The following is a 26,294-nucleotide window of genomic DNA, read 5'->3' as shown; positions in this document are numbered from 1 at the left end:
AAACAAGCTGTCGAGCCGGTACGTTAACGGAGCCTCTGGTTCTGTTCGGGGTAGAGGTCAAAGGTAAAGACGGAGCCCTTGCAATTTGCCGACTGTGGGACTGATTTCTGAGGGGCCACCGCAAGAGGCAATTGGAGAGAGCCCCCTATTGATAGAATGTTTTTTTGGCCGACTCTTCCGAGCTCGCAAGACGTCTTGCATGATGTGGGAGCGCATATAACTGAACCCGACCAAAACACCACCTGCCGATAAGCTAACCGAGGTGGGCGTTCATCTGCCAGTGTTGTCTTATTAAATCCTTTATATTAAGTTCACTTGCTTGCTTGCTTGCGCGCTTACGACCGTGCAAATCTTTCGGTCGTTTTTTAACCCACTTCCCGTGATCCAATCGAGCTGACATTTTGCACACAGACTCGTTGTGCGTGACAATTTATTTTCGTGAAAAGAAAATTCCTAAATGTTCCACTTTTTAGGGAATTTTTTTTTTCATATTTAATTTAAAATACCAATGTGATAAAAATGAAACTCTTACTCAAGAAAAACAGAAATGAATAATAAAATGAAACCGATGCCACGCATATAAAGGATTTAAAGTGAAAAACTTTGTTTTTACGGGTAAATTTTTTTATATTTATATAGAGCTCCTTAGCTCAAGGTGCTCTGTAATGGAGATTAAAAGCGGTGATAAAAATCGAGTGATTTAGATGACAGGGGCAGTGCAGGGACCGAAGAACGAGTGACCGTTGACAGATGGGCACGGGGGAGATCACGAAAGGGCTATAGGGGAGGGACGGGACGGAGTGGAGGGGCGAGGGGAGTGAAGAGGAAGGGAATGTGCGATAGAGAGGAGACGAGGATTTGAGAGAGGAACGGAAGAAGGTTAAGGAAGGAGACCGCTTCATGTACAGAGGCTGTGTTGGGTCTATGGGCAGTGTTGAGTCTATGGGCAGTGTTGAGTCTGTGGTTAATGGTGAGTCTATGGGTAGTGTTGAATCTATGGGCAGTGTTGAGTCTATGGGTAGTGTTGTGTCTGTGGGCAGTGTTGAGTCTATGGGCAGTGTTGAATCTATGGGCAGTGTTGAATCTAATGGGCAGTGCTGAATCTATGGGCAAGTGTTAAATCTATGAGTCGTGTGAAATATATGGGCAGTGTTGAGTCGATGCGCAGTGTTCAGTCTATGACCAGTGTTCAATCTATGGGGTAGTGTTGAGTCTATGGTCAGTTTTGAGCCGATGGCAAGTGTTGAATCTATGGGCAGTGCTGAGTCTACAGGCAGTGCTGAATCTACATGCAGTGCTGAATCTACATGCTGTGCTGAGTCTACGGGCATTGTTGAGTCTACGGGCAGTGCCGACACTCACAGCGACGGCGTGCATGCTGGTCACGCCCGGATGCAGCTTGACATTAGTTTAAAACTTACAAGCGCTGTTTCGAAACTGCTTAATTTGCCAATCTTGCCCAAAAAAACGATATTCTCAGAACTGAAATGGAGCCAATTTAAGTTAAACAAATAACGTGATTAGCTACTAAGCAGCGATCGTCAATTCGTTACACTTGAGAACCCGGATTAATCTTCCTTGGCTGAAACCCCGTTTTGTGCCGGCTTTGCGTTCTGACCTCTGACCTGCCCGAGCCCTGTGTGTGGTGAGCGTGGCTGAGGCTTATTAACGTGCCGCTAACTCGGTTGTAACATCGAAAGTAGCCGCAGCAAGTCAATAACTCTGTGACCCCCCCCCCCCACCCTACTGGACACCTGTGCAAAAGAACTTCACAGCTCATCGGATTTCTCCAGGATAGCTGTTGTTTTTAATATTCTGATTCGAAAGAGATTCCCTGCGTAGGCCTTCCGTCGCCGTGCTCCAGCACGGCTCTCGGACGCACGTTGTTCGGCACGATGTCCGACGTTTTTCTCCTCTCCGCTGGGAAACTTTCGTCCGCGACTTTGCTGAAGGAGCTCGCCCTGGCAAACGTGCGGCGAGCGGTCGGCCGTCGAGCCACAGCGGTGCTCGGCAAGCGAGCTGCGCCAGAGGCCGTCGTACCGCAGTGTTGGTCGACAAACAAACACGAAAAATAGCAATGCCCTGCCGACGTTGCCGCCGTCGTCTTCACTCCGTGACGTCCGCACACGTGACGCCGCACGAACGCGAACGTTGCCCACCAGTTGAACGTTAGGAACGAAAGGCGCCCGGGTTTGCGCGCGCGCACGCACCGCGCGTCTTCGACAGCCGCGCGTGCAGCCGGCGGAGGCGATGGATGGGGAAAATAATATTTCGATTTGGCAAGAGGAGGTGCCAAGAGAGGAGGTGAAGACCTGGTGGTTAAAGTGAAGCACGGCAGTAATCGGAAATGGCCTGAGAGAGAGAGAGAGGGGCAGGGGGGGGGGTGGTGAAGTCGACGTGACAGACGGCCAGACAGATGTAACGAGGAGAGTCGAGAGAGAGAGGCAAGAGAGTGCGAGGGGGAGAAGCTGAGCATACGGCGCGTCAGCCGTAGTCATTCTAAGCGTAGTCAATGCCATGGTGGCTAGGAGGTGTTAACTACCTCGCCTGGTATGCAGGAGGTCGTGGGTTTTGATCCTGACCCCGACGCCTGTTGTTTATTTGGAGTTTGCGGTGTCTCTCTCCCTGTGGTCGTGTGTTTTTGTCTCCGGGTCCTCCGGTTTTTCTCCTCCACATTTAGAATGTGAAGGGAGTATTTGGCTGCGATACATTTCCACACGATGAAAGGCCACTTCATTGTGCTGTCATTTGTGATGCCCAGGTCGCTTGTGAAAAAATGACGACATTGCTCAGTGGGCCTTACCTGCTAAGATAGAAATCGTTTCGTTTATTTGATCAAGTTTGTCATTTTCATTCTGCAATGATTTTTCTCTCACCCCTTCCTCCTCCCTTTTTTGTTAAAAAGACTTTCACGTGGTTTAATTGTAATTTAGTTTGTTGTGCTGCACAACTGGAGGGTTGATGAATGATTCACGACTGTCCGTGCATCATTATTGGTGATGATGAATGGCCAACGTGCGTTCAGAGTGTTTGACTGCTATAAATATCCGCGTGATGAGCCACTTCGTTGAGTTATCATTTGTGGCCGGGTCGCTTGTGAAAAATATTTGCATAGCTCAGTGGGCCTTACCCGGTACAATTAAAAAAAATGTGTTTCGTTTCATAGTTTAATTGTTCCCAAAGAGAGCAGGATGAAGACACACCAGCTGGGAACGCTGCGAGCTGTCTTCTTTTCTTAAAGCCCTCTACGCTAGCAAACATCTTTGTTTAAAAAAGAAAACAACTACGCTTGCGGATCAGATGTCACTTGAAGGTGTCTCCTAGGAAGTAGCTCTGTGATGTCTCGTTCCGTGGGCCATTCCCCCAACACCAAGGGAGTTACACTGCCCTGTGAGCGATCCAAATTGATGCTTCTTGCTAATGGCCACGTGATGCCAACAGCACAGCCGACGAAAGGAAATGTAGCCAAATGACAAACAGACAAATTCACCAATAGCCCTCGTCGCATCTTGAAATTGTAATTTCTGGGACGTACTTTTTGGTTCTTTTGGCAAAGTCACGTAGGTATAAACAATTGCTGAAGTTGTTTGTTGCTGTGGTTGTCCCACCTGATGACGGACGCCTGTGTTGCGCCCGAAATGTCGGTCGTGATTTATTTTATTTTTCTACCTACGTGATTTTACCGAAAGAACCAAAGAGTATGGATCCTTGCAGTCACGAAAACTTCAAATCTAGATTTCTGGGACAATTGCCGATTTCTCGATGACTCTCGCAATGCCAACGCTAGGCCACGTCGCGGGGACAAATCGCTGACATCGACTCATAAATTAAAATTGAAAGTTGTCGTTTCATTGTTCTACCCGCTTGCACATTTGTGCCACCCATCGCGAGATCGCTGTCCGCGTTTTCCGACGACGAAGAATCCGCGCTGAAATCTCAGCGCAGCGGCGCGTGTAAGTGGATATCACAGAGCCACCTCTTGAGCTCCCTTACAAAGCTACTTCTGGTCCACACAGCGAGGGGCAGCATTGTTAAAAACGACGGATTCTCATGCCTCACACGAGATCCATTTAATTGGGCGTGCGCGAAAACGGCTCGTACACAATCATCTGCCACAATATTTGGATGACCTGGCCGACAAGTTCCGGCTGCAATTAGCCGAGTTTCCGAAGCCCTAATTGCCCGGGTTCGTGCGACCTGCAGCCTTTAGTGCTCCGTCCAAAAGCATTAAAAATGAATGATGTGTACGTACAGGCGAAGTGGCTATGTGAGTGGGCGCTAAGGGTGGGGGGGGGGGGGGAGATGGGGGAGGGTAGTGGAGGCAAGTGTGTCTGTGATGCAGCTGATGGTGATGGTTTCTCCCGTTCTGCTAAGCATCATTTCCTTTTTTGAATCGCGCTCCCTCGGTCCGCGTCTCGTGCTGCCTCGTCCCGTTCGTTTGTTTCGCGCAGGGGAAATGGCAACGGTGCCCCGCTTGCTTGTCCGTACGTCCTTCCGCCTGTGCACGCCGCGAGAACGAAACGTCGCGTTCCACTGGCGGAAGCGTAACAACTACGCGCCAGACATTAGAAGAAGGGTGGAAACTAAAGGGTCAAATTTTGTTTCAATATCCATCGTTTACAGTCTGTTCAGGTGTCACAGACACCACCCAACCGCTGTAAATTGCATCGGATGATGCTTGCGTGTGTCATGCTGCGTGTAACTCGAACAAGCAACGTCGTTTTGAGGATGAGCAATTACCTGTACGCCTCTCATCTGGCGAGGAGGCAAAAACATTGCATGGGCGTAAATTGACAGCTCGTTGACCGCCACCTCGCCGCCATCTGCGAGTGACGCAATGCTTCGATATTGAGCAAAATACTTTACACCTCTCATCTGGCGAGGGGGCAAAAACATTGCATGGGCGTAAATTGACAGCTTGTTGGCCGCCACCTCACTGCCATCTGCGAGTGACGCAGTGCTTCGATATTGTGCAAATACCAGAGAGAATCCAACAGTCCATATGTCTGCACAAGGAACAGAGAGAGAGTGGGGATGGCACGCCGTTCAATTCGACAACCACCGAGGGTGCCAAGATTTGCTCTTCGTGGAAAAGGTTAAAGAGAAAAAAAAGGTGAAAATGCACCGCTGCAATTACCGGCTTAGTTAATTAAATCACTTGCTCCTGCTGCATGAGCAGGAGGGTTGGGCCACTCAGTCACACTGTGGCCAAGATCAGTTTAGCTCTGTTTTCATCATTATTCTCATGAAGATCACCATCAAATGAATGAATAATCATCAAATCATCATAATCTTCATCACCATGCATCATCACCAATGGTGACCCATGATCCGTCGTGTATCAGTCGTCCATCCTCAATTTGTGCAGCACAACAAACTCAACTACAATAGATTAACGTGAAGCTCTTTTTAAAAAAAGGGAGGGCGAGGAGAGGGGGGGGGAGGGAGAAGAATCATAATGAAAATTACGAACTTGATCTTACGAACGTAACTATTTTTATTTTGCTAGGTAAGGCTCACTGAGCTGCGTAAAAAAAAATTCAGAAGCAACCTGGCGATCGCAAATGATAGCTCAACGAAGTGGCTTTTCCAGTGGAAATGTATAAGCAGCCAAATACTCTAAGCGCATGTTTCTAAATATCGAAGCAATAAGCGGAGGAACCGGAGAAAAACCCACGTGACCACGGGGGAGGGAGAGAGAGAGACACACAAACTACAAATGCAGCAGGCGTCAGGGTCGGGATCGAACCCATGACCTCTTGTACACTAGTTAACGCCTCGCCACCGTGGCGCCCTTTAATTTTTTGACTCGGATCTCATTATTTCGCTCCAGCGTGAGTGCTGGGATGCGATTAAAATTCAGACGAAACGCCTGCACGGTCGTCCCATTGGAGCTGCCAATTGCCGAGAATGGCCCAAAGAAAAGAAAAGAAAGAGACAAAACGACACCAATCCATCAAGAGTTGTAAAATGACAAAATCACCATGAAATTGCCCGTTTCCCTTGCGATGTATTGCTCACGTTACGAATTGCATTGTTAGCTGCTGTTGTTGTTGTTATTGACGTTAGCTCGCGGAAGCCTCAGCCGGCTTGAACCTGTTATTCATATTCTTAGGTTTTTTTCGGTAAAGTCACGTAGGTAAAACATCAAAATTAATAAAAAATAAAATAAAAAATCACGACGTTTCGGAGGCAACACAAGTCTCCGTCATCAGGTGGGACCGTCACAGCCGGACCGTCACAGCCGGACGGTCCCACCTGATGACGGAGACTTGTGTTGCCTCCGAAACGTCGTGATTTTTTATTTTATTTTATTTGTATTAATTTTGATGTTTTACCTACGTGACTTTACCGAAAAAAACCTAAGAATATGAATCCTTGCAGTCACGAAAGCTTCAAATCTAGAATTATGGCTTGAACCTGGTTAGCACCCGGGTGACTGTGACGCGGACCTGACCTGCAGGGTGACCAGCAGATTGCAGATTGTCAGTACGCCAAAACGGATCCGTGAATCCATCCGCGTGCAGTTGTGTCTGCACCCCGTGCAATCCTCTCGCACTGCACGCGTGGTGGATTGCCTTCTTCATCAAGCGCATTTGGTTTGCCTCCGCGCGCCGAACGTTCGCGACATCGGCCCAACGTCCCGATGTGTACGTTCCTTGATGCTGCTAATCCTGCATAATGCACGGGCATAATATGACTTTGAAACCCCCCGCCCACCTCCTACGCATTTCACAAGTAGTACTAATCATATATCTGCATTTCCCATAAATATGCTAAATTACTCTTGATATGCAAATTCTTTTGTCAAGGCGCCGAAAAGTCGCGTGACGGAGAGAGCACCGGCGGAGGATGCGTTCAAAGTGTCTACATTAAACCGCGCCCCGCGGAATTGGCGTCCACGATTAGTGAGCGAGTCAGAAAAGTTTTTGGTGACCGGTGGAAAGTGATTCTCAGGTCACGTTTCAGAGGGCGACGTTGACAGATGGCGCCGCAGCAGCAGCACCAACGATTCACCAATGAAGCACCAATGACGCACCAACGACGCAGCAACGACGCACCAACGACGCACTGGTGAAGATCGATTCTCGAGGCTCACGTGACGCGTGAAAAAGGGTTCAACAAACGTCCATGCGTGTAAGCCGAATCGTTGCGACTCTCAGTTCAGTTTCAGTTGATTTTTTAAGTACCCCGTGAGCTAAGAAAGTCGTAACACATCAGATAAAAAAAATAAATTAACAATAAAAATGAATGCATTTTTTTTTACAAAAAAGGTAAGAAATAATAGAATTTAAAATACAAAATGTATATTTTTTAAGTTTTAGCCAATTGAGAGATCAAACAAATGCAAGATTCGGGCACAAAAAGTAGCAGTGGGAAAAACACACCGTTTCCCAAAATACACGAAATATAAATCTCCAATAATTTGCTTTAATATATAATATGAATGCGCCATCAATCTAGAACGACCCTGCAATCTGTAACGATCGTAATGCACGCGTTGTCAGTTTACACGAGGAAATATTAAAGCCATTGAATGAACTACAAAACTGAGGACGCCATCCGTTACTCACAAAACCACTTTGCAAAGCGCTACATTTAATGGGTAATAGATATTTATTTACCACATTAATTGCATCTCCGGGACCCCCATTTTTTGCGAGTATCAAGATGATGAACAACAATGAATAGGCTTTACCCTTTCCGACAAGAATACAGGTGTGAATGTATATTCTTGGTTCTTTCGGTAAAGTCACGTAGAAGGGAAATAATAAAAAATAAAACATAATAAAATAATTCTCACGACCTTTCGGCCACAACGCAAGCAGCCGTCCTCAGGTGAAGAACAGGTCTGTCGGAAAGACAGCGTCTGAAATTTTACCGAAAGAACCAAGAAAATGAATAAATAATCGCTCTCTTTTACTATCATACCTTCAATCGCGTTGTTACGCTGCGCTTGAGATGGGTGAGATGAATTATAAATAATCTGTTACGTGTCGATGTTGCCGTATCGACATGCGGTGTCGCGAAATGCTCTTTTGGCTCTTACTTTCCTCGCGGTGTCGCGCTAATTGGCTGGCGAAGACACGCGTGAAGCCGTGGTGACATTATTGGCGCAGACTTTCACGCGCCGTCTTCTCACGTTGTGTATCGTCGCAAAAAAAAAGACTCAACACACGTGGGCTTTCTTTTTTTTTCATTCATCAAGTACGGTGCTATATGGTATTAAAAAATTAATTATCGGTCCGAATTTTTTTATAAACGTGAAAATGAGAAAATATGTGTTTTGACACATATGGAGTCTTTTTTTGTTTGATGGGCCACTTTGTTGGGCTATGATTTGCGGTGGCCAGGTCGCTTATGGAAAATAAGTTAATTCCTGGGTCGGCTTTGCCTGCTAGGATGGAGATGGTTTGGTTTAATTTGTCTGCGTCTGGATGATGTGTTTACCTTTCTTGTACTGTGCACTGCTACTGGGCATCTGTGAAAAATATCTTTATAACTCATCGGATTCCTCCAGTATAAATACGTATTCTGATTCTGTAGTCGTGTGAAAGAAAGGTTAAGATGTACCTCATCTATCCTCTTGCACTGGCTGTGCAGTGAACGAGAGTGTTGCTGCCTGCTGTTGGGGTTAGAGAATTGAACCAGCGTAACGCGTGCGAGTCTGTGCGCGCGGCTCATTCGCCCGTAGCCCCCACACACCCCGGAGGTGCCCACGTGACCACGTGGCTGCTACTTTCAGACGCTCCAAATCGTGAAATGCTCGCGATGGATGCGCTACACGCTGGCAAGCTCGACCGCCGTCTGGTTCATCTTGTATCTGACACTTCGTCGGCCGCGTACCAATTCGGAATCCATTTCGGCAGCGTGGCCAGACGCTAGCATCGTTCCCACGCCGGTCGCCAGCTTTGCCTCATTTGCGCCGTGACCCAGACGTTACAATTCCCTTCCATTGGAAACCACCTTCGCCCGAGTGCGATCGTTCGAGTCGCCGCCTTAATTGGCATTTGCCGCCTCGGGCCAACGGGGGTGTGGGTTGGGGTGGCCCGGGGCACTGCAGTCTGCCCGACTCACCAACCTTTATTGTTGCGCGTGGCCTTAACAAAGGCGAGGGTCTGACAGCAGCCTGACCTGGGCGCTGCTCCCCTTGATGAGGAGGACGGAGAGGGGGTGGGAGCGAGCGTGTGAGTTGTGTGTGTGTGTGTGGCTACGCGCGGCGGTAGTGCCGTGGTGTGGTGAGCACCACGCGCTCACGAGCCCCGGGCGAACCGAGTTCAGTTGTCGCTCACGGCCAACGTTCAATTGCGACTTTGTGTTTTGGTTTTGTTCATCCAGCAGCGGCTATGCCTTTGCCTGCTTGTGACGGGGATGCACCATCATTGACGGAGTGGTGGAGTCCGCTACGCAATGAACCCAGCAAAACCTTGAGTATGATTCCTGGCCCAAGAGTTCATATATTAGGGGCCGTCCATAAATGACGTCACGCACCTGGGGGGGGGGGGTAGACATTTGTGACGATGTGTGACGAGGGGGGGGGGTTGAGAAATGTGACGTCACATCAACATGCGCAACTTTAAAAAAATATAGACAACACGTTCTACTCTTAATGAAATAGACTTTTTAATAAATGTTTTCTCCTACAACATCAGAGTGCAGCGCCACATTAAATACGCACTACAATGACAATAGTTTAAAGCGGTTTGAAGCATGTTTTATTTGGGGGGGGGGGGGCAGAGCTTTGTGACGTCATATGTGAGGGGGGGGGGAGTCGGACTTTAATGACGCCGTGTGGCGAGAGGGGGAGGGGGAAAAGTCAAAAATCGTCCAAAATCGCGCGACGTCATTTATGGACGGCCCCTTCGTGGCGAGTGATATCTGAACCGGTTCAGTCCTCTGTCTCTTGTTCCCGAGGTCGTCTCAGTGTTCAATGAGCACCTCTCGTTCGCAGCACTTGCCCCGCAACGGGCGGCTCGAAGCTACACGGCGACCTGCATCTTCGTGCGTGTGCACGCACGCACGCACGCGCACGTGATATAAGGTGGCACTGGTTGCACAACAAAGTGCTTGCCGCAAATGAGCAACAACACCTCGCCGATCTCGTCATCCTCGCAAGCGGCTTTTGGCTAAGCCATCGAACAGCGATAGCGGCCACCGCGTCGCGCACTCTGGGATACGCTTCTGCGGGCCGTCTGGAACGCTCTGAAGCTGAGCAAACTTTTAAATCGTCTAGTTTGAAAACTCATTTCTTTTGAACTGCTTTTCGTGTCGTCTAGCTTGCTGTCCTTCTCCCGTTTAATCGCGGCTGGCTACGTACGGTGCGAAAGAAATTCAGCATACGTACTACCCACAGACTAACACTACCCACAGACTAACACTGCCCATAGACTCAACACTGCACATAGACTAACACTGCCCATAGACTCAACACTACCCACAGACTAACACTGCCCATAGACTCAACACTGCACATAGACTAACACTGCCCATAGACTCAACACTACCCACAGACTAACACTGCCCATAGACTCAACACTGCACATAGACTAACACTGCCCATAGACTCAACACTACCCACAGACTAACACTTCCCATAGACTAACACTACCCATAGACTAACACTGTCCATAGGCTCAACACTGCCCATAGGCTCAACACTGCCCATATACTCAACACTACCCATAGACTAACACTGCCCATAGACTCAACACTACCCACAGACTAACACTACCCATAGACTAACACTACCCATAGACTAACACTGTCCATAGACTCAACACTGCCCATAGACTCAACACTGCACATAGACTAACACTGCCCATAGACTCAACACTACCCATAGACTAACACTGCCCACAGACTAACACTGCCCATAGACTCAACACTGCCCATAGACTCAACACTGCCCATAGGCTCAACACTGCACCTCCGATTATCGCGGCTGGCTACGTACGGTGCGAAAGAAGTTCAACGCACGCGCACGCACGCGCTATGTCTCCGCGCACGTGCCCCGAACGATGTGCCAGCATTTGTATCCGCGCCTCATCATCGCTGCTTGGAGCGGTGGGGGTGGTGGTGGTGATGGTGGTGGAGACGGGGGGTGGCCTGGCTGCATGAAAAGAGATAGCGACGGAAGAGAGACACAGATACAAACCCACCCCATTTCACCGAGCATAGTACTATTCAATTATCCTTTTGAATGAATAACATTACAATTGCATGAAAATGGAAATGCTGGGGGGCGGGGGTTGGGTGGGGGCGGTGATGGCGGTGGGAGGGGGCAGCCCAGTGGGGTGGTGGGTGGATGGATGTGTGTGGGGGGGGCGGGGCGAGTTTGTGCTACGTAAATGGAGATGCCCTGTGATTAAACCCCAGAAATAGCCCACGTGATTTGTGGCCGGAGGAGCGCCCTGCGATGTTGCGGTGGTTTAGAGGGCGGGGCGGGGGGGGCTGTAGGCGTGGGTGGGTGGCGGTGGGGGGGGGGTAGGGGGCAGGCGTTCAGGTCACCGGCGTGAACTCGGCAGTGACCCCCCCCCCCGCGGGGTTTAATCCGCAGCCTTCCTCGCTTATCAGTCGCACGGGCTTGGGGGCATGTGGGCGTCCGTTGGCTCGAGGTGAGCTCACGGCCGTGATTCATCACGACCGCATCGCTACCGTGATGCTCACCTAGAGCTTTGTTTGATCGTCTGCGGTGCCGGTGGTCGGGCGTTCGTTCGTTCTCGCGTCTGCTCGGCGAGTTTAGTTGGAGGGGCAGTTTGTAAAAGGTTCAGCCCTGAAATTATTCGCTCGCCGCACTGCTGGCAGAAGGGCCTCCACTAAAGGGAGCTTTATGGGGCTCCTGCAGAGAGTCTTTGGCCTAGGTGAGAGATCGTAAATATACCTTGTAGAAATTACGATTCAGATAACGATGGCAATGATGAGGCGTATGATGTTAATGATGAGAGTTATGATTATGGTGATGTCGATGATGATAATGATGCTGATGACAACAGTGGTGGTGATGATGATGATAATGGAAAAATTAAAACGGAGGCACTTTGATAGAGATTTAGTTATGGGAAGAATCGACCCAAACATCTTCTCCTTGAGAACACTCAAGGAGAAGGATGATGGTATCATCACGATCACGGTGATAATGGTGATGATTATCTTCTTCTTTCGTATGGCGTTTAAAAAAATAGCAACATGCACAAATTCTATATTTATTTTTGTCGTAAACCATTCCATGGCATCCACGGTGGTAGCTGAGTGGATTCCACCTGTTCCATCGGAGCACGCGTGGTGTATCGGGGCTGGCATCGGTGATGCGCGCCTGATGATTTGCACGTCAATCAATCGATCAATATTCCTTTTTTTCACGTGCCAATATCTCCATCAATAAAGTAGTGCACCGGTGTGCATCGCAACGGAACGGGGACGCTGCGCCGATGGGGTGGGGGTGGGAGAGGATCATGGGCTGCGTACGGAAAGACAGGAATGAGACGAAACAAACCCGTCACGCGCCCTCAGCGGCGAACATCGACCGAGCAGAAGTAAAATTGCAAACGCGCGCAAAATAAAATGCGCCCCGCGCGCGCAACGAATTGCGTAAGAGAGTTAAGTCGGAGGTGAAAATAAATTAAAAGTCAAGAGTCAGTTTTTCTTTTTTATGTATTTTATGGGAAGGCGAGTCTTGAGTCCGGCGACAGGCAGACGAGGTGTTCCTGGTTTTCGGCGGGGGGGGGGGGGGGGGAGCTGAAATCACCGCATTTGCTGTCTGGTGGAGTCCCTGATGATCGTTACATTTCTGGAGGGAATATCCCCGCACCTTCTTTTACCGTGTGGTGTTGTTGATGCTGCTACTGCTGCTGCTGTTGTTGATGATGCTGCTGCTGTTGTTGTTGTTGATGATGATGCTGCTGCTGCTGCTGCTGTTGATGATGCTGCTGTTGTTGTCGTGGTTTTAGAACGGTCCTCACCATTGACGAGGTAGCAGAAAGACACCATATAGACACGAAGGAGACACCAGGACTGTTGCCTTCGTGAGGTCTGCAATGTGGTCCTTGTTTAGAGACGCCACTGCGTGGTGAGAATGACTACGACGACGATGGTGACGATGTTGATGACGGTGGCCGATGTGGCCGAGCCATTGACGACATCACACGAGATCGGTGGCAGGAATACGTGGCCGCTACTTGAGCATGCCGGCACAAGACAGAGGGAAGTGGAAATCAATGACAAAATGTGCAGTGGCAACTTACGGGCTATCTGTCCATGGATCGCGATGATGATGATGATGCCAACGACATCGCTGACGATTCAGAACATCTATATATACTGGAGGAATCCGATGAGCTATGAAGCTCTTTTTAACCGATGTCCATTGCCCTACCTCCCCCCCCCCCGCCCTGCACCCTACCACCCACGCTCGCCTCGCGTGCAGGAGGACGGGCGGATCGCGGTGATCTTCAACGTGGGCACGGGCGACGTGGTGCTGCGGGAGGAGCGCGCGCCGGTCAACGACGGGCGCTACCACTTGGTGAAGTTCATGCGCAGCGGCGCCAACGCCACCCTGCAGCTCGACCACTACCCGCCCAACGAACACTACCCGTCGCGTGAGTCCGCGCGACGCACACACCTCCGCACACCTCCGCACACGTCCACGCACCTCCACCCACGTCCACCCTCCTCCGCACACCTCCGCCCACGTCCGCCCACCTCCACCCACCTCCACCCACGTCCATGCACCTCCACCCACCTCCACCCACCTCCACCCACGTCCACCCACCACCGCCCACCTCCGCCCACATACGCCCACCTCCACCCACCCAACCAACTTTTTATTTTATGTTTGTACTTATTGAGAGGCAATGCGCGGGGGCCCGTTACTTCACGTACGCACACCGTTACTTCATGTACGCACGCCGTTACTTTACGTACGCACACCGTTACTTCACGTACGCACACCGTTACTTCACGTACGCACGCCGTTACTTCACGTACACACACCGTCGACATGAACTGAAACCGGCTATGAAAAGCAGGGGGTTGGAAAGATGGGGAACGGACCCTCTGCCCCATCTCCCAACCCCCTTTAATTAAGACAACAGGATTCAGTTTAACACGTAGGCTTTCGCGACCAATATTATTAATCGGGCAATTCACCATTCTGGCGAATTTCCCGATGATGCTGGATGTAATAACCAGCGAAACGTCGTGCAACAGGATTGTTAATCGAGGTAAAGATTACATTAATGAGCATCTCTCGTCAGCCGATGGCTCCTGCCTGCATCGAACCCTCCTCACCTGGCCCTGCCGATGAAGTCGTAAATTCGTTTTATCCACTCCGGAGGGATGATGGGCTATGTTGACATGTTGACTTTCCACGCTTTTGTGCGCGTTCGGTTTGTGCGATTTAGCGCACACGCGGCTCACCTGTTTCTACGCAAAATTCCTCGTGGGTGGCGTTAATTCACTCGACACGCGACTGTGCGGTCAGCCGTGGGGACAACAAGCAAGGCTGCACGGTGGCGAGGAGATGTTCACTCCCTCGCCTGGCGTGCAGGAGATCGTAGGTTCGATCCCAACCCTGACGAGTGTATGTTTCGAGTTTGCGTGTTTTCCCCGTGGTCGCGTGGATTTTTCTCCGGGTCCTCCGGTTGTTTCCTCCACATTTAGAATCAACATCACGCGTTTCGGGTGTTTGGCTACTGTTATAAATGTCAACATGATAAGCCACTTCGTCATTCATGGCCAGGTTGCTTCTGAAATAGAGCTAATAGCTCAGTGGGCTCCACCTGGTACACATAATATAATTAACTTTTGTTTTACATTGTGTGTGTGTGTACTGTGGGGAGCAATAGTGTAGCGGTTAGCGCACTGCGCTACAAACCTGGAGACCCGTGTTCGATTCCCGCTCACGGCCAACACCAGTGGCGACTATTTGAACCAATCCTGGGCCTCCCCTAGGTTGACTCAGCCTCAAATAAGTACCTGTTGCGGTGTGTAAACATCGCCACTCGGGAGACTAAGGCGGCCGGGCATGGTGCTGGCCCACCCACCCCCTCGTGTGCCGTGCCGGCCTTAATAAGTGCTCGCTAATGCACTTGCCCCAACAGTCTGTTAAGGCTAGACGGGGGATCTTTGCGTGCACTACTCGGCAGGCAGCTGTCTGCTCGTGCGGTGCATTGTGGGTCGGGTTAGTGTGCGGTCCACGACACGCTATTTCGATTCGTGTTGCCCCTTTTTTATTGCAAGGCATCTACTACTACCGCATGAAGCGAGGGAAACCTGTAAGCATGAGTCAAACACTTTTGCCACGGCGTCACCCGACCAGATACTGTGTGTAAACAAAAAGATCTGGCTGCCGCCCGATGATGCCGGTTGTAATTACTGGCGAAACGTCGTACCCAGATTGTAAATGGTTGTTTTACATTTGCTCTCCAACGCACCGGTGTGCTGGACTAGTGACGAATTTGCGTGTTCTGTTTACGTGACAACCCTTACTAGTTGGCTGTGTCGGCTGGTGGCGGGTTTAACGGCACATTTATATATTTACACGATCTAACCCAAAACAAACCTGTGTTATGCCAGATGTGTGTTTGTTTGTTCGTCTTTGTTCCGGATAAATTTGGTGGAGCCCACAAGGTTGTTCGGTCGATCGGTGGCGGGTCACGTGAGATGGTGGGGTGGGGTTTGGGGTGGGGGTAAAATGTTGTTATCCCCGCATCTTCAAAAACGTCTTGGCCCAGCGTGGAAGAGTAGGCCAAACACAATTCGAGAAGGCGCTCTCTCTCGGGAGCTCCCTGTAGTCATGGGATCCCTTCTGCCAGCAGTGGCGGTAGGAGCAAGCAACAATCGCAGGGCCGCACTTTCACAACTCCACAACGCCGTGAGGCTGCGGGAAATAAAACGGTTAACGCTGAGTACATCGGCCTGTGGGCTTTTCATAGAAGAAGAAGAAAAACATTCCCCCCTCCCCAACAAAAGCAATGATATATGGGACACAGCCCTGTAGATTTCCAGTTGATCTTCGCTGCTAAATTACTCCATTCCGTCCGTCTCAACCGACACGCTCTTCAATTATGTACCAAGGATGGAGCGCTCAGACGTTCGCCAAGGCATTGCAAAGCCTCAAGGAGTTCCCGTGCATCGTTCGCACTCCTCGCTGGTAAACTTCTGTCCGTCCGCCAGCGGAGCAGTGTGGGGCTTGTAGCGTTTTTGGTTTTTTATTTGCTTTTCATTTCACTATGACACGCAAGTCAACGCAGCCGAGCCAAAAGTGTGCGTAATGCAAAGTCAAGGTTGCCCCCCCCCCCACCACAACCACTCACCCCCGCCTCTTGGTGGAGCGATTGTTGAGCAAAGTTGAACAAATTCCCAAACGGCGTTTGACTGGAGCCGGTGGACGGAGCCTTGAACGGCGTTTTTTTATTTTTGTCGAACGTCTTCAAAGACACATGCACGCGCGTAGTGCGGTTTATACACTCGATTAACCTACAGCGATGTGTACGCATACAACCAGGCAAGAGGATGCGTTCACGTTAAATATATTTCTACTTTTATTTGTTTGTGCAAAAACGGAAGGAGAGATAGGGAAAGGTGCCGTATTGTATGATTATGTATTTTGTTAAGTAGGCAAATGAGCATGTAACATTCTCTCTAACCCCCGCCCGCTCCCCCATCCAGATGATTAAGGACGACGATTTTTAAAAATATATAAATAGCGTTATTTATTTTAGCTTCATGACGATTGATCCCTTTCGTTTCGATTTTTGTAAATCTAATTTGTAGAGTTTTGTTTGACCGCATTAGCCTAAATATACCTCCACCATCATCACCATCATCACCATCATCGTTCTCATTGGCAGCAGAAGCACAACCGTCATCATCATCATCATTACTACGACTGTCATCCTCAAAATCAACATCATTATCACCACAAACACAATCATCCTCACCATCATCACCGGCATCATTATCACCACCACCATCATCACCCTCACTGACAGCAGTAGCACCATCCACATGATCATCATCATTTAAACACGCACGATACGACACGTGTACCAACAACGTGGATCCTAATCAATTAATCGCTGCACCGATGCGGTCATCATAAGGACCTACGATTAACACAGTTTGCTAAGTACGGTGCGAAAGAAGTTCAACATACATACACATTCCCCAACAGCCTGTGTAGCCGATATGCTTATCACGTTTTGGATTTGGTTCATGCACACGCTGGGGAGGTAATGCTTTCGTGCGCGATTACTGATAATAATTACAATCATACACAGCGTCGCTGGTGCAAAACTGCATCTCACAACGCCGTGCAAGACAATGACTGCGTTCAAACCTCTACCGGATCCACTGCTGGATGAAGGCTCACCACGCCGTGTCGGCCATGGGGGTGTACCTAACAACGCCCCTTTTCGATCCTAATCAATGATTCGATGCACCGACGGCGTACGTCGTGAGCAACTCGGAAGAGCACGGTTTGGCTACAACATACGTACGTTGCGTGCATACAAGATAAGACCACGTGCGCTGTTTGTGTTGAATTGATTAGCAACGGTTATGCCCGCGGGCACACGGGGGGGGGGGGGGAGTCAAGGATGTACCGCGTGGAAGAAGCAAGAGGAACTTGAAAGGCACGAGAGAAGAGAAGGAATGGGAAATATGAGGAACAGCATGGGAGAGGAAAACCGAAGAGACGGGAGCAAAGGGTTAGGAAAGATGGGGATTGGAAGAGGCTCCATGAGGGCCTTGACGTTGCTGCTGCTGCTGCCGCTGCTGCACAGAAGTGGAGAAGCGGATTCATATTCTTAGGTTTTTTTCGGTAAAGTCACGTAGGTAAAAAACAAATTAATTAATAAAAGTAAAATAAAAATAAAAAAAAATATTTTACTTTTATTAATTTTAAATAAAAGTAAAATAAAAAATGTATTTTACTTTTATTAATTAAAAAAAAAAATTACCTACGTGACTTTACCGAAAAAACCTAAGAATATGAATCCTTGCAGTCACGAAAGCTTCAAATCTAGGAGAAGCGGAGTCTGTTTTCACAGTGGGCGGGGAGAGGGGAGGGGTTTCACAGTGGGGGGCGGGGCAGTGGCCACACGAAAGCCACGTCGTTTACGGGAGGCCTGAGTTGATTTAAACAGAGAGATGGGCAGGTGCTCGGTGTATGATTACATCGCAGCATTGGGCGAGTTGGTGACAGCTTTGGGTGGCCTTAATCCAGCAGCGGATTGATCATGGCTCAAGATGATTATACTTTGTTGCAAACAGATCTATTCAGAACGGATTCTCTCGTGTAGAAGCTTTTGGAAGTGTGAGTGCATCCTGTTTTTTTTTTTCCTGAAGCCAGGCTCACAAGCTGAGCAGATCAGTCGCGCAACTTGGCTGCACGCAACCAGTTGCGAGCAATCGCACAACCGGTTGCATAAGAGTAGACACAAACGCTACTTTCAAACTTCGATCTGCTGAACGATGTTAGCGACGTACATCATCACACTTTGCACATTTGCGAGCCGCTGTCGGTCGTTACAAACGCTGCATTACACGCTCTTCGATTTCCTCACTGCACACCACTGCTCGTTCGGATGTCGAGAAAGGATTCTAGATTTAAAGCTTTCGTGACTGCAAGGATTCACACTCTTAGGTTTTTTCGGTAAAGTGACGTAGGTAAAAAAAGCCCCCCCCCCCCCCCCAATACGTTCCATTCATTGGCTACCACACTCAGATAAGCTCCTCCCCCTCTCCTCCCCCCCCCCCCCTTAACTTGTATTTAATAACTTGTATCTTGGAATTGTTTTGCCTCACTTGATACAGTAAATCTAGCTGGGACGGTCCCACCTGATGACGGAGACTTGTGTTGCCTCCGAAACGTCGTGATTTCTTTTTTTATTATTTCTTTTATTAATTTTAATTTTTTTACATACGTGACTTTACCGAAAAAACATAAGAGTATGTCGAGAAAGGAGTTTGAGAGAGAGAGAAAGAAAGCGAGAGAGCGAGATTCAATCGTGCAACCAATTGCCCAGTTGCGGACGCTGTTTTCTCAAACGACGATTTTCCCGTCCTGCGTGGGCGACGGAGCGACAACGCTTCAAGGCCCGCGAGTTTACTGCGAACGTGAACGACGAACCCATTGTAACAGGACAACAGCAACAACAACAAAAAAACTCATCAAAAGGAACTTTTGAAAACCAGCCTTCAAAAAGGAGCCGCTATTTTAACGGGGCATGTTGAAGCGCACGGAATACTTGTAATCATGGAACAGTCGGGCTCTGGTTCCGCACGCTCCGTCTGTTTGAAGGGCAGAGCGGAGGAAAGCGTGGGCTCGCTGCCAAATTCAACACATTTAATTAAATGTGTAAATATATCCAAGCTCTACTTTAAAAGGGCTATCTTGAAATTAACTCTTCCGTTTAGCAATGAGGCATTTCTGCTATAGCGGTCCATTTTAGGCGCGTGGATTTTTCACTGTGATACCATCCTGATTAAGAGCTGTAATGCGGTGTAATTTGGTTCAATCGTCGTGTTGATTTCGAATCACACGAGGCGTCTGATGCTAATTCCATCGATCATCTCCATTTTTTACCATTGCTTTTATTTAACTCACTGTCTGTTGTTGTCGTTGTTGTATCTTCAAATCATGTAACTCAATTTTAACCCACTTCCCAATGTGGTATCGACTGCAAACTTGGTATACTTACGTCATACTGATGACAATACTATATTCTGTCATAAAAATATATATATTTTTAAACATTATTTTTTATATGTTATGTTTCGGCCTGGGTCAAATTCTCCACGGTAAACTAACGTTCGTTGTAATAAACCACGTGATGGCAAGCTTCGGGGCCACTTCCTGGAGTCGTGGAGTTCTTCCATTACTCGTACGGTGCATTTCATTGAAGCGTGTTTTAATAAAAAGTTGTTTTTATATATTACGTATTTGCCATTGCTATTGAATCGCAACTTTCCCGGCCACGGCTGACATCAGTGACGAGGCGGTATCTCAGCCGATCCGACAACCCAGCCACCTTCGCAAACCCGCAATGACCGGTGTGGTGAAGTATGGTCAGGCAACCTTTGTGACTGACACTGTGTGTTTGAGGCCTTCAGCCCACGGTGGATTGGCAATTAGCTGCGTATTCATATATATAAAACAGTGTACAGTCATATCATACACTCCCGCTTTTGTATGGATTTTTTCGGGGGTTTTTACCCAAGTTGCTCTTTCAAATGAGACTATCCCTGCTCGCATTGAGATCTCACCTGGGTAAACGAGTACACTTGACTTCACGTGTGCCTTTCACGGGCGTATGAATACTTCTTCGTGGACAGGGCGACGGTGTCGTTGAGTGCCCAACGCACAGACGCGGAAGCCCAAACCCTCCTTCCGACCGCTGTCCTCAAGCAGGACAGCAGAAGACACAATTAACGGGGGCGCACAGGTGTTCGCCACAAGACAAATGGGAATTGTCTCGGTTTTTTTTTTCGATAATTTCCTCTGCTTTAAGGTGCAAAAACAGACAATTCCAAAACTTAATTTGAATTCCTGAGTCGTCACACGCTCGTGGGTGAGAACCACGATGATTAGGGAAATAAAGTACGCACGCCAAGATATGAAAAAAATATGCAAACGTTCTAATCCACTCCGTGAGTCGTTTGCACGTTTTGCTTACCCACAAGATAGGATCGGGACGGCAAAAAATAAAAAAATAAACATTCAATTTTTAAAAGCACTTCGAAGAATTGCCTCTTTGCAAAGTTGTAGTGAGCTGAGACTGCAAGTACATGATGTAATAGTATTGGGTGGATGTATTCCCCCCCACCCCCCACCCCCCCCACAGAATAGCTGTTCTCCGTCACGTCTTGTAATTACCAGAGTACGCTGCTGTAAATCTAGACGGCCGTGAAAGGGGGCACGAGCGCTAAATGTCGAGACGTCGTTGCGTCGATTGGCAGCCGTGGATCGCGCGTGCCGTGGCAGACGTGCGGGCTTTCTCGCGACATTTGCCACATTTGAAAAATGACACTCTCCGCGAATGATTCGATTGAGATTATACATAGCAATCATGCACCCCCCCCCCCCCGACCCTTCCACCCTCCCACATTTCATTTCTACTTGGCAGGATCCTCCTAAAAGAAAGACTCGTGAGAATCAGTGAGATTTTAGTGGGCAAGCAAGGGTAATAATGATGATAATTAAGAAAAATATAATTTCAACTTGTGATGAGAACAGTGTTAACTCGCTCTCGAAGCGAAAGAACAAACCCCACAGACAGGCCCCAACAATAGCCCAAGCTCTGCAGTCCTCTCTATATTAAGGTGTCATCGGCCGATTCATGAGTGCTTACATGTGGGAGAAAACACACACACTCTCTCCCCATACAGGCAGAATAGGCAGAGCCCATTTCTGCTCTACTGCCTTCTGTTTTGTAGGTGATGGTTGGTGGCTCACGTACAGCCCTTTCGTCAATCCGCTGCTGAATGAGGGCCTCCCCATGGCGTGCGGAGCCTTCTTTACCCCGCTCGTCACCCTGGGTCGGTGTAGGCGGGGAGCATAGATGTATGGTACAACAAGGGATGTTGCTGCGCTGCCCTCTGCTGCCCAAGTAGGCACACAGCAGCCTACGACTTCCTGTTGAAATGCGTGGTGGATGCCCATCCTAGCAGTAAGCAAGAGCTCAATAATTAGAACATGGCGAATGATGATGATGCTGTTGACGACGATTCAATTCGCGCTCTCAGTCAGCATCACCAAGAAGTGCAACGCCCTTGCAGAACTCCTTCAAATGGCAGAGCGTGCTTACAGCCCTCACTGATTGCTTCGCAGAAACTCCATCAGGAGTCACAAGTAGGACCTTTACTGGCCAACTGTAAATGGCTGAAGATTAATTAAAAGGGATAACAGGCTTTGTGGCGGTAAAAAAAAAAACTCGTTTTCATTTTAATGAACCGTTATTTGTTGGGTAAGTTTTCTCGAAGCGGCAACTCTGCACACGGAGATCCTTGGAGGCTCTGCTACGAGCCGCACTCGCCGCTCATTTTCGCCGAACAAAAGGTCAAATGTCAACGTTTTTTTTCTTTCCTGTTCAAACGGGAGTGGGATGTCCCTCGTATTCTATTCATAGCCCTGATCCAGTGGTGGAAATTCCACGTTCCTACGGCGAGAGCCCGCCCGCCTCTCTGCACGGCAACGTTCGGCTGACGTCCCGACAAATCTCTGCCGTGCTCATGTTGTCGAGACACTTGCAGGGCAGTGGAACCCGCGGTGTGCAAGGGCATGGGCCGTGGAAGCAGATTTTATTGAAAGAAAAAAAAATCTTAGATTCCCTTGAAGCGACCTATTTTAGTTTATTAACATACCAAGGAGGCACACACTTACCCAAGGGAAATGTTAATCGGAGTCCAGATGATTTTTTTTTCTACGCTTAATTTTCACAGCTGTAATTACATGCAATTTCAGACGAGAGGCGGGGAAAAAAAACGAATGTCACGTGACGGGTTTTGTTGCGTGGCCAGTGGTGACCGAACTGAGTCCGTCAATCGCTAAAAAAAAATAATGTAGAAACCCCGATATTGAAAGCGTAATATCGGTCGTGAAATCCTGCGTATACAATTGAGAACCCTGATGAATCAATCACGGTCGACTGAACATCGGCTCTGCACCCAGGGTTGTTTGTAGCTGCGCTCGCTAACGCCGCTTCAACCCCTTAAGCCACTAAAACAAAAGAAAACTCGATAAATCTTCAAATGAAATGAATAAATAATGTTACCCTGCGAAAGGATGGGGGGGTTGGAGCAGCGCTAGCAGAGCCCGTCTCCTCCTAGTTAACGATGACTGCCACTCGCGTGTTCAGCGCGGTATGAAGATGGAAGAAAAAAACGAAACTACTCCTGCCACCGAGGACAAATTGAATTGTGCACGCTGACCCACCGTAGCCTCAGAGTCGAAGAGAAATGCGCCTCGAACCCAGCGATATCGCGGCCACGTCGCTGATATTCATATTCTTAGGTTTTTTTCGGTAAAGTCACGTAGATAAAAAATTAAAATTTAAATTAATAAAAGTAAAATTAAATTAAATAAAAATCACGACGTTAATTTTATTTCATTTTACTTTTATTAATTTAAATTTTTTACCTACGTGACTTTACCGAAAAAACCTAAAACTATGAATCCTTGCAGTCACGAAAGCTTCAAATCTAGAATAAACACGTGGCTGATCTCATCTCCGTGCCCCAGATTGACTTCGTGAGCCCGGGGCATTTGAAGCAAGAGCACTAAGAGGAACAATGCGACGGAGCCCTCGGTGCGGTAATTGCTGCCGAAAAATCGCCTGGCCGCTCTGTCATCCATTTACATTTTTTGCCAAGTAATTTTCTCCTGCTTTGCATCAGCCTTTGCCCCCAAGTCCACGGCTGATCCAGATGAAAAGGTTGCATTTGATATTAAAATATTCCCGTCCCGGTGATCCATCCCAACGTTAGTTGGACGACGTTACATGCCCCCCCCCCCCCCGATTACATTCTGCGTGGCAAACACGTGCTAAGTATGTAAATGTTTTAAAAAGTTACCTTATTCATAGCGATATGCACTGTGGTTATCTCACTGTGCTTGTAAACCCAGCGGATGTGTTCACCAAAAATAATCGATTCTCATGCACCACGACATTCCATATATGTACGTAGTGTGCATGTTGTACTTCTCTATTTAAAACATTAATTACGATTAAGGACCAAACGGGGTTGCAAGGCCACAGTAAAGGTTAAGGGGCCGTCCATAAATGACGTCACGCACCTAGGGGGGGGGGGGTCAGACATTTGTGACGATGTGTGACGAGGGGAGGGGGTTTAAGAAATGTGACGTCACGTAAAAATGCGCACCTTTAAATAAATAAATAATTTTCTAACAACACTAATTGTCAGCGCACACTGCCCCACGAACCCGGGCCACCTCGGTTCGATTCCTGGCCACAGCCAACACCGGACCTGCCCCCCCCCCTCCCCCCAACATCATCTTTCACCAACACTGACCAACACGGTGAAGTATGGTTAAAAACAACCCCCGCGGCCAGCGAGGAGTAGGGAGGCCTTTATCCAGCAGCTGGGATTGACAAAAGGCATTGAACTATTATCTTTGCACTTCACCGGGCGTGAAGTACCATGTTGATGTGTGGTTTTATCCAATGAAGCAATTTGTGGATGAACATGATTTTTTTTTTATCTTACCGTGACCCCGTCACGCAGAGGCCTACTCATTTATGATTATTATTAACGTCACGGGGTCTTTAACTTAACGGCCAACGACACCAAAGTAGGAGACCTTTTTGCCAGTAGCAAAGTATAAAAAAAACAACGATAGTTTTACCCTTTCTGGCAATAAAACAGGTGTTAAGATATTCAAACACAAAATCAAACACCAAATCGAGTCTGCATGAACCACACGTACTTGCGCACGTACTTGTACTCGTGGCTAATGCAGACTTGATTCCTTTGCCAAAGGGTCAAAGCTATTCTTATGTTTTCATACTTAACACGCGCAGTCTTGACCAGGGTGGCCTTTGGGCTCTTAGCCACGAAGCTCTTCAATTCACTCGTGCTCAGCCAACAACTTGCCCGGCACGTCGCTCGTTAGGCACGTCCCATTCCTTTTAAAGCGGCGGTGTCATTGGGTGTTTTTTGTTGTTTTTGTTCGGCTCTATTAAGCACTTGATCTTGGGAGGCATCGCTTGTCGAGTCGATTTTAAAAGCAAACCTCGAAAGAACAACACAACAGCAAAAGCCGTAGAGGAACTCGCGACCCGCTGGGCTTGCGCGTGGCTTCAAAGCGACGGCGGATTTTTTCACGGGCGTAGAGAATCCCTGCGACGATGTTTAGTGTGGTGCCATTCGTCGGACACTCTTGCAAGCTGGTTATGGCATGAGACGCGACGCTGCGATGGGGGGCATTGGGGGGTTGGGGGGGCTGGGTGGTGGATGGGCAAGGGGTGGGGGGCAGGGGAGGCAGGGATAGGGGGCCTGTTTACACCGCGGAGGAATTTTCGTGAGCGCATGCATGCGCTGTACCTGGCCACGGGCCGCGCTTAACGACGACCAGATGAATGTGCGGGGCTAATTCATTGCCTCTGCTGCACGATGAGGCCAATCTGCGAGAGTACGGAAATTCATATTTGCTCCGCCACAAAAGCACATTTTAATTTGCCTCCATGACGAAGTTGGGGGTTTGTCGAGGCCCAAAACGAGATGGCTGTGAGGCCTTCAGTTCTGAGGCCTTCAACTGTGAGGCCTTCAGCTGTAAGGCCTTCAACTGTGAGGCCTTCGGCTGTGAGGCCTTCAACTGTGAGGACTTCAACTGTGATGACTTCAACTGTGAGACCTTCACTTCTGAGGCCTTCAACTGTGAGGCCTTCAGCTGTGAGACCTTCAGCTGTGAGGACTTCAGCTGTGAGGCCTTCAACTATGAGGCCTTCAACTGTGAGGACTTCAGGTGTGAGTACTTCTACTGTGAGGCCTTCAGGTGCGAGTACTTCTGCTGTGAGGTCTTCAGCGGCGAGGCCTTCAGCTGGCTGGCACTTCACTTGCAAGCTAATGAAGCAGCTATCAACCTCACGTGCGCTTGGACGAAACAACTGATTCCCGCCGGTCCTAAATGTCTTTACCCAGCCAGTATAAATGTGCACGCCACAGAGAAGCAATCAGCAGGTCGTGCATGGTGGGTTAAACTGTGGGTGCTCCAAAACCTCTTCCAAAGGCACCTGACCAACGTGATAAGTTACATACTCTTAGGTTTTTTCGGTAAAGTCACGTAAGTAAAAAAAATTTAAAAATTTAAAATAAAGTAAAATAAAAAAAATCGCGACGTTTCGGAGACAACACAAGCTTCCGTCTTCAGGTGGAACCGTCACAGCACGCTTGACTTTACCGAAAAAAACTAAGAGTATGAATCCTTGCAGTCACGAAAGCTTCAAATCTAGAAGTGATAAGTTACGTTTGTTGAACTTCTTTTTTCGCACCGTACGTAGCCAACCGCGCTCATTGGAGGTGCAGGGAAAGGACAACAAACTAAATATAAAAAGCGGTTATGAAGAAATGAATTTGTCAATCTGGATTAATTCAAACTGCATGGCTCTAGTGGCTTCCTAATAATGTTACCAGACGGCCGTAAGAAGCGCAAGTGAATAGCACGAGAGTGAACGCGTTTGTCGAACTGAGCAAGCTGTTTTTTGTATTGTAAGAGTGCGGGATTTGAGATGATGGGAGGTAATTCCAAGGTAGAGCAGTGCGAGGGAATAAGC

At 48.5% G+C, this 26,294-nt stretch overlaps 1 protein-coding gene across 1 annotated transcript in view; it reads left to right on the top strand.

The window, feature by feature from the left end:
* Positions 1-26,294, top strand: part of LOC144949083 (neurexin-1-beta-like) — a 559,393-nt gene that overhangs the window by 396,766 nt on the left and 136,333 nt on the right. The window contains exon 3 of the mRNA XM_078878916.1: positions 13,424-13,595. Coding sequence (XP_078735042.1) covers positions 13,424-13,595 — 172 coding nt within the window. The remainder of the gene's footprint in view (positions 1-13,423; positions 13,596-26,294) is intronic.

The sequence above is a fragment of the Lampetra fluviatilis genome, chromosome 52 (assembly GCF_964198595.1).
Source record: "Lampetra fluviatilis chromosome 52, kcLamFluv1.1, whole genome shotgun sequence".
NCBI lineage: Eukaryota > Metazoa > Chordata > Hyperoartia > Petromyzontiformes > Petromyzontidae > Lampetra > Lampetra fluviatilis.
This window is presented reverse-complemented; position numbering and strand designations above follow the sequence as displayed.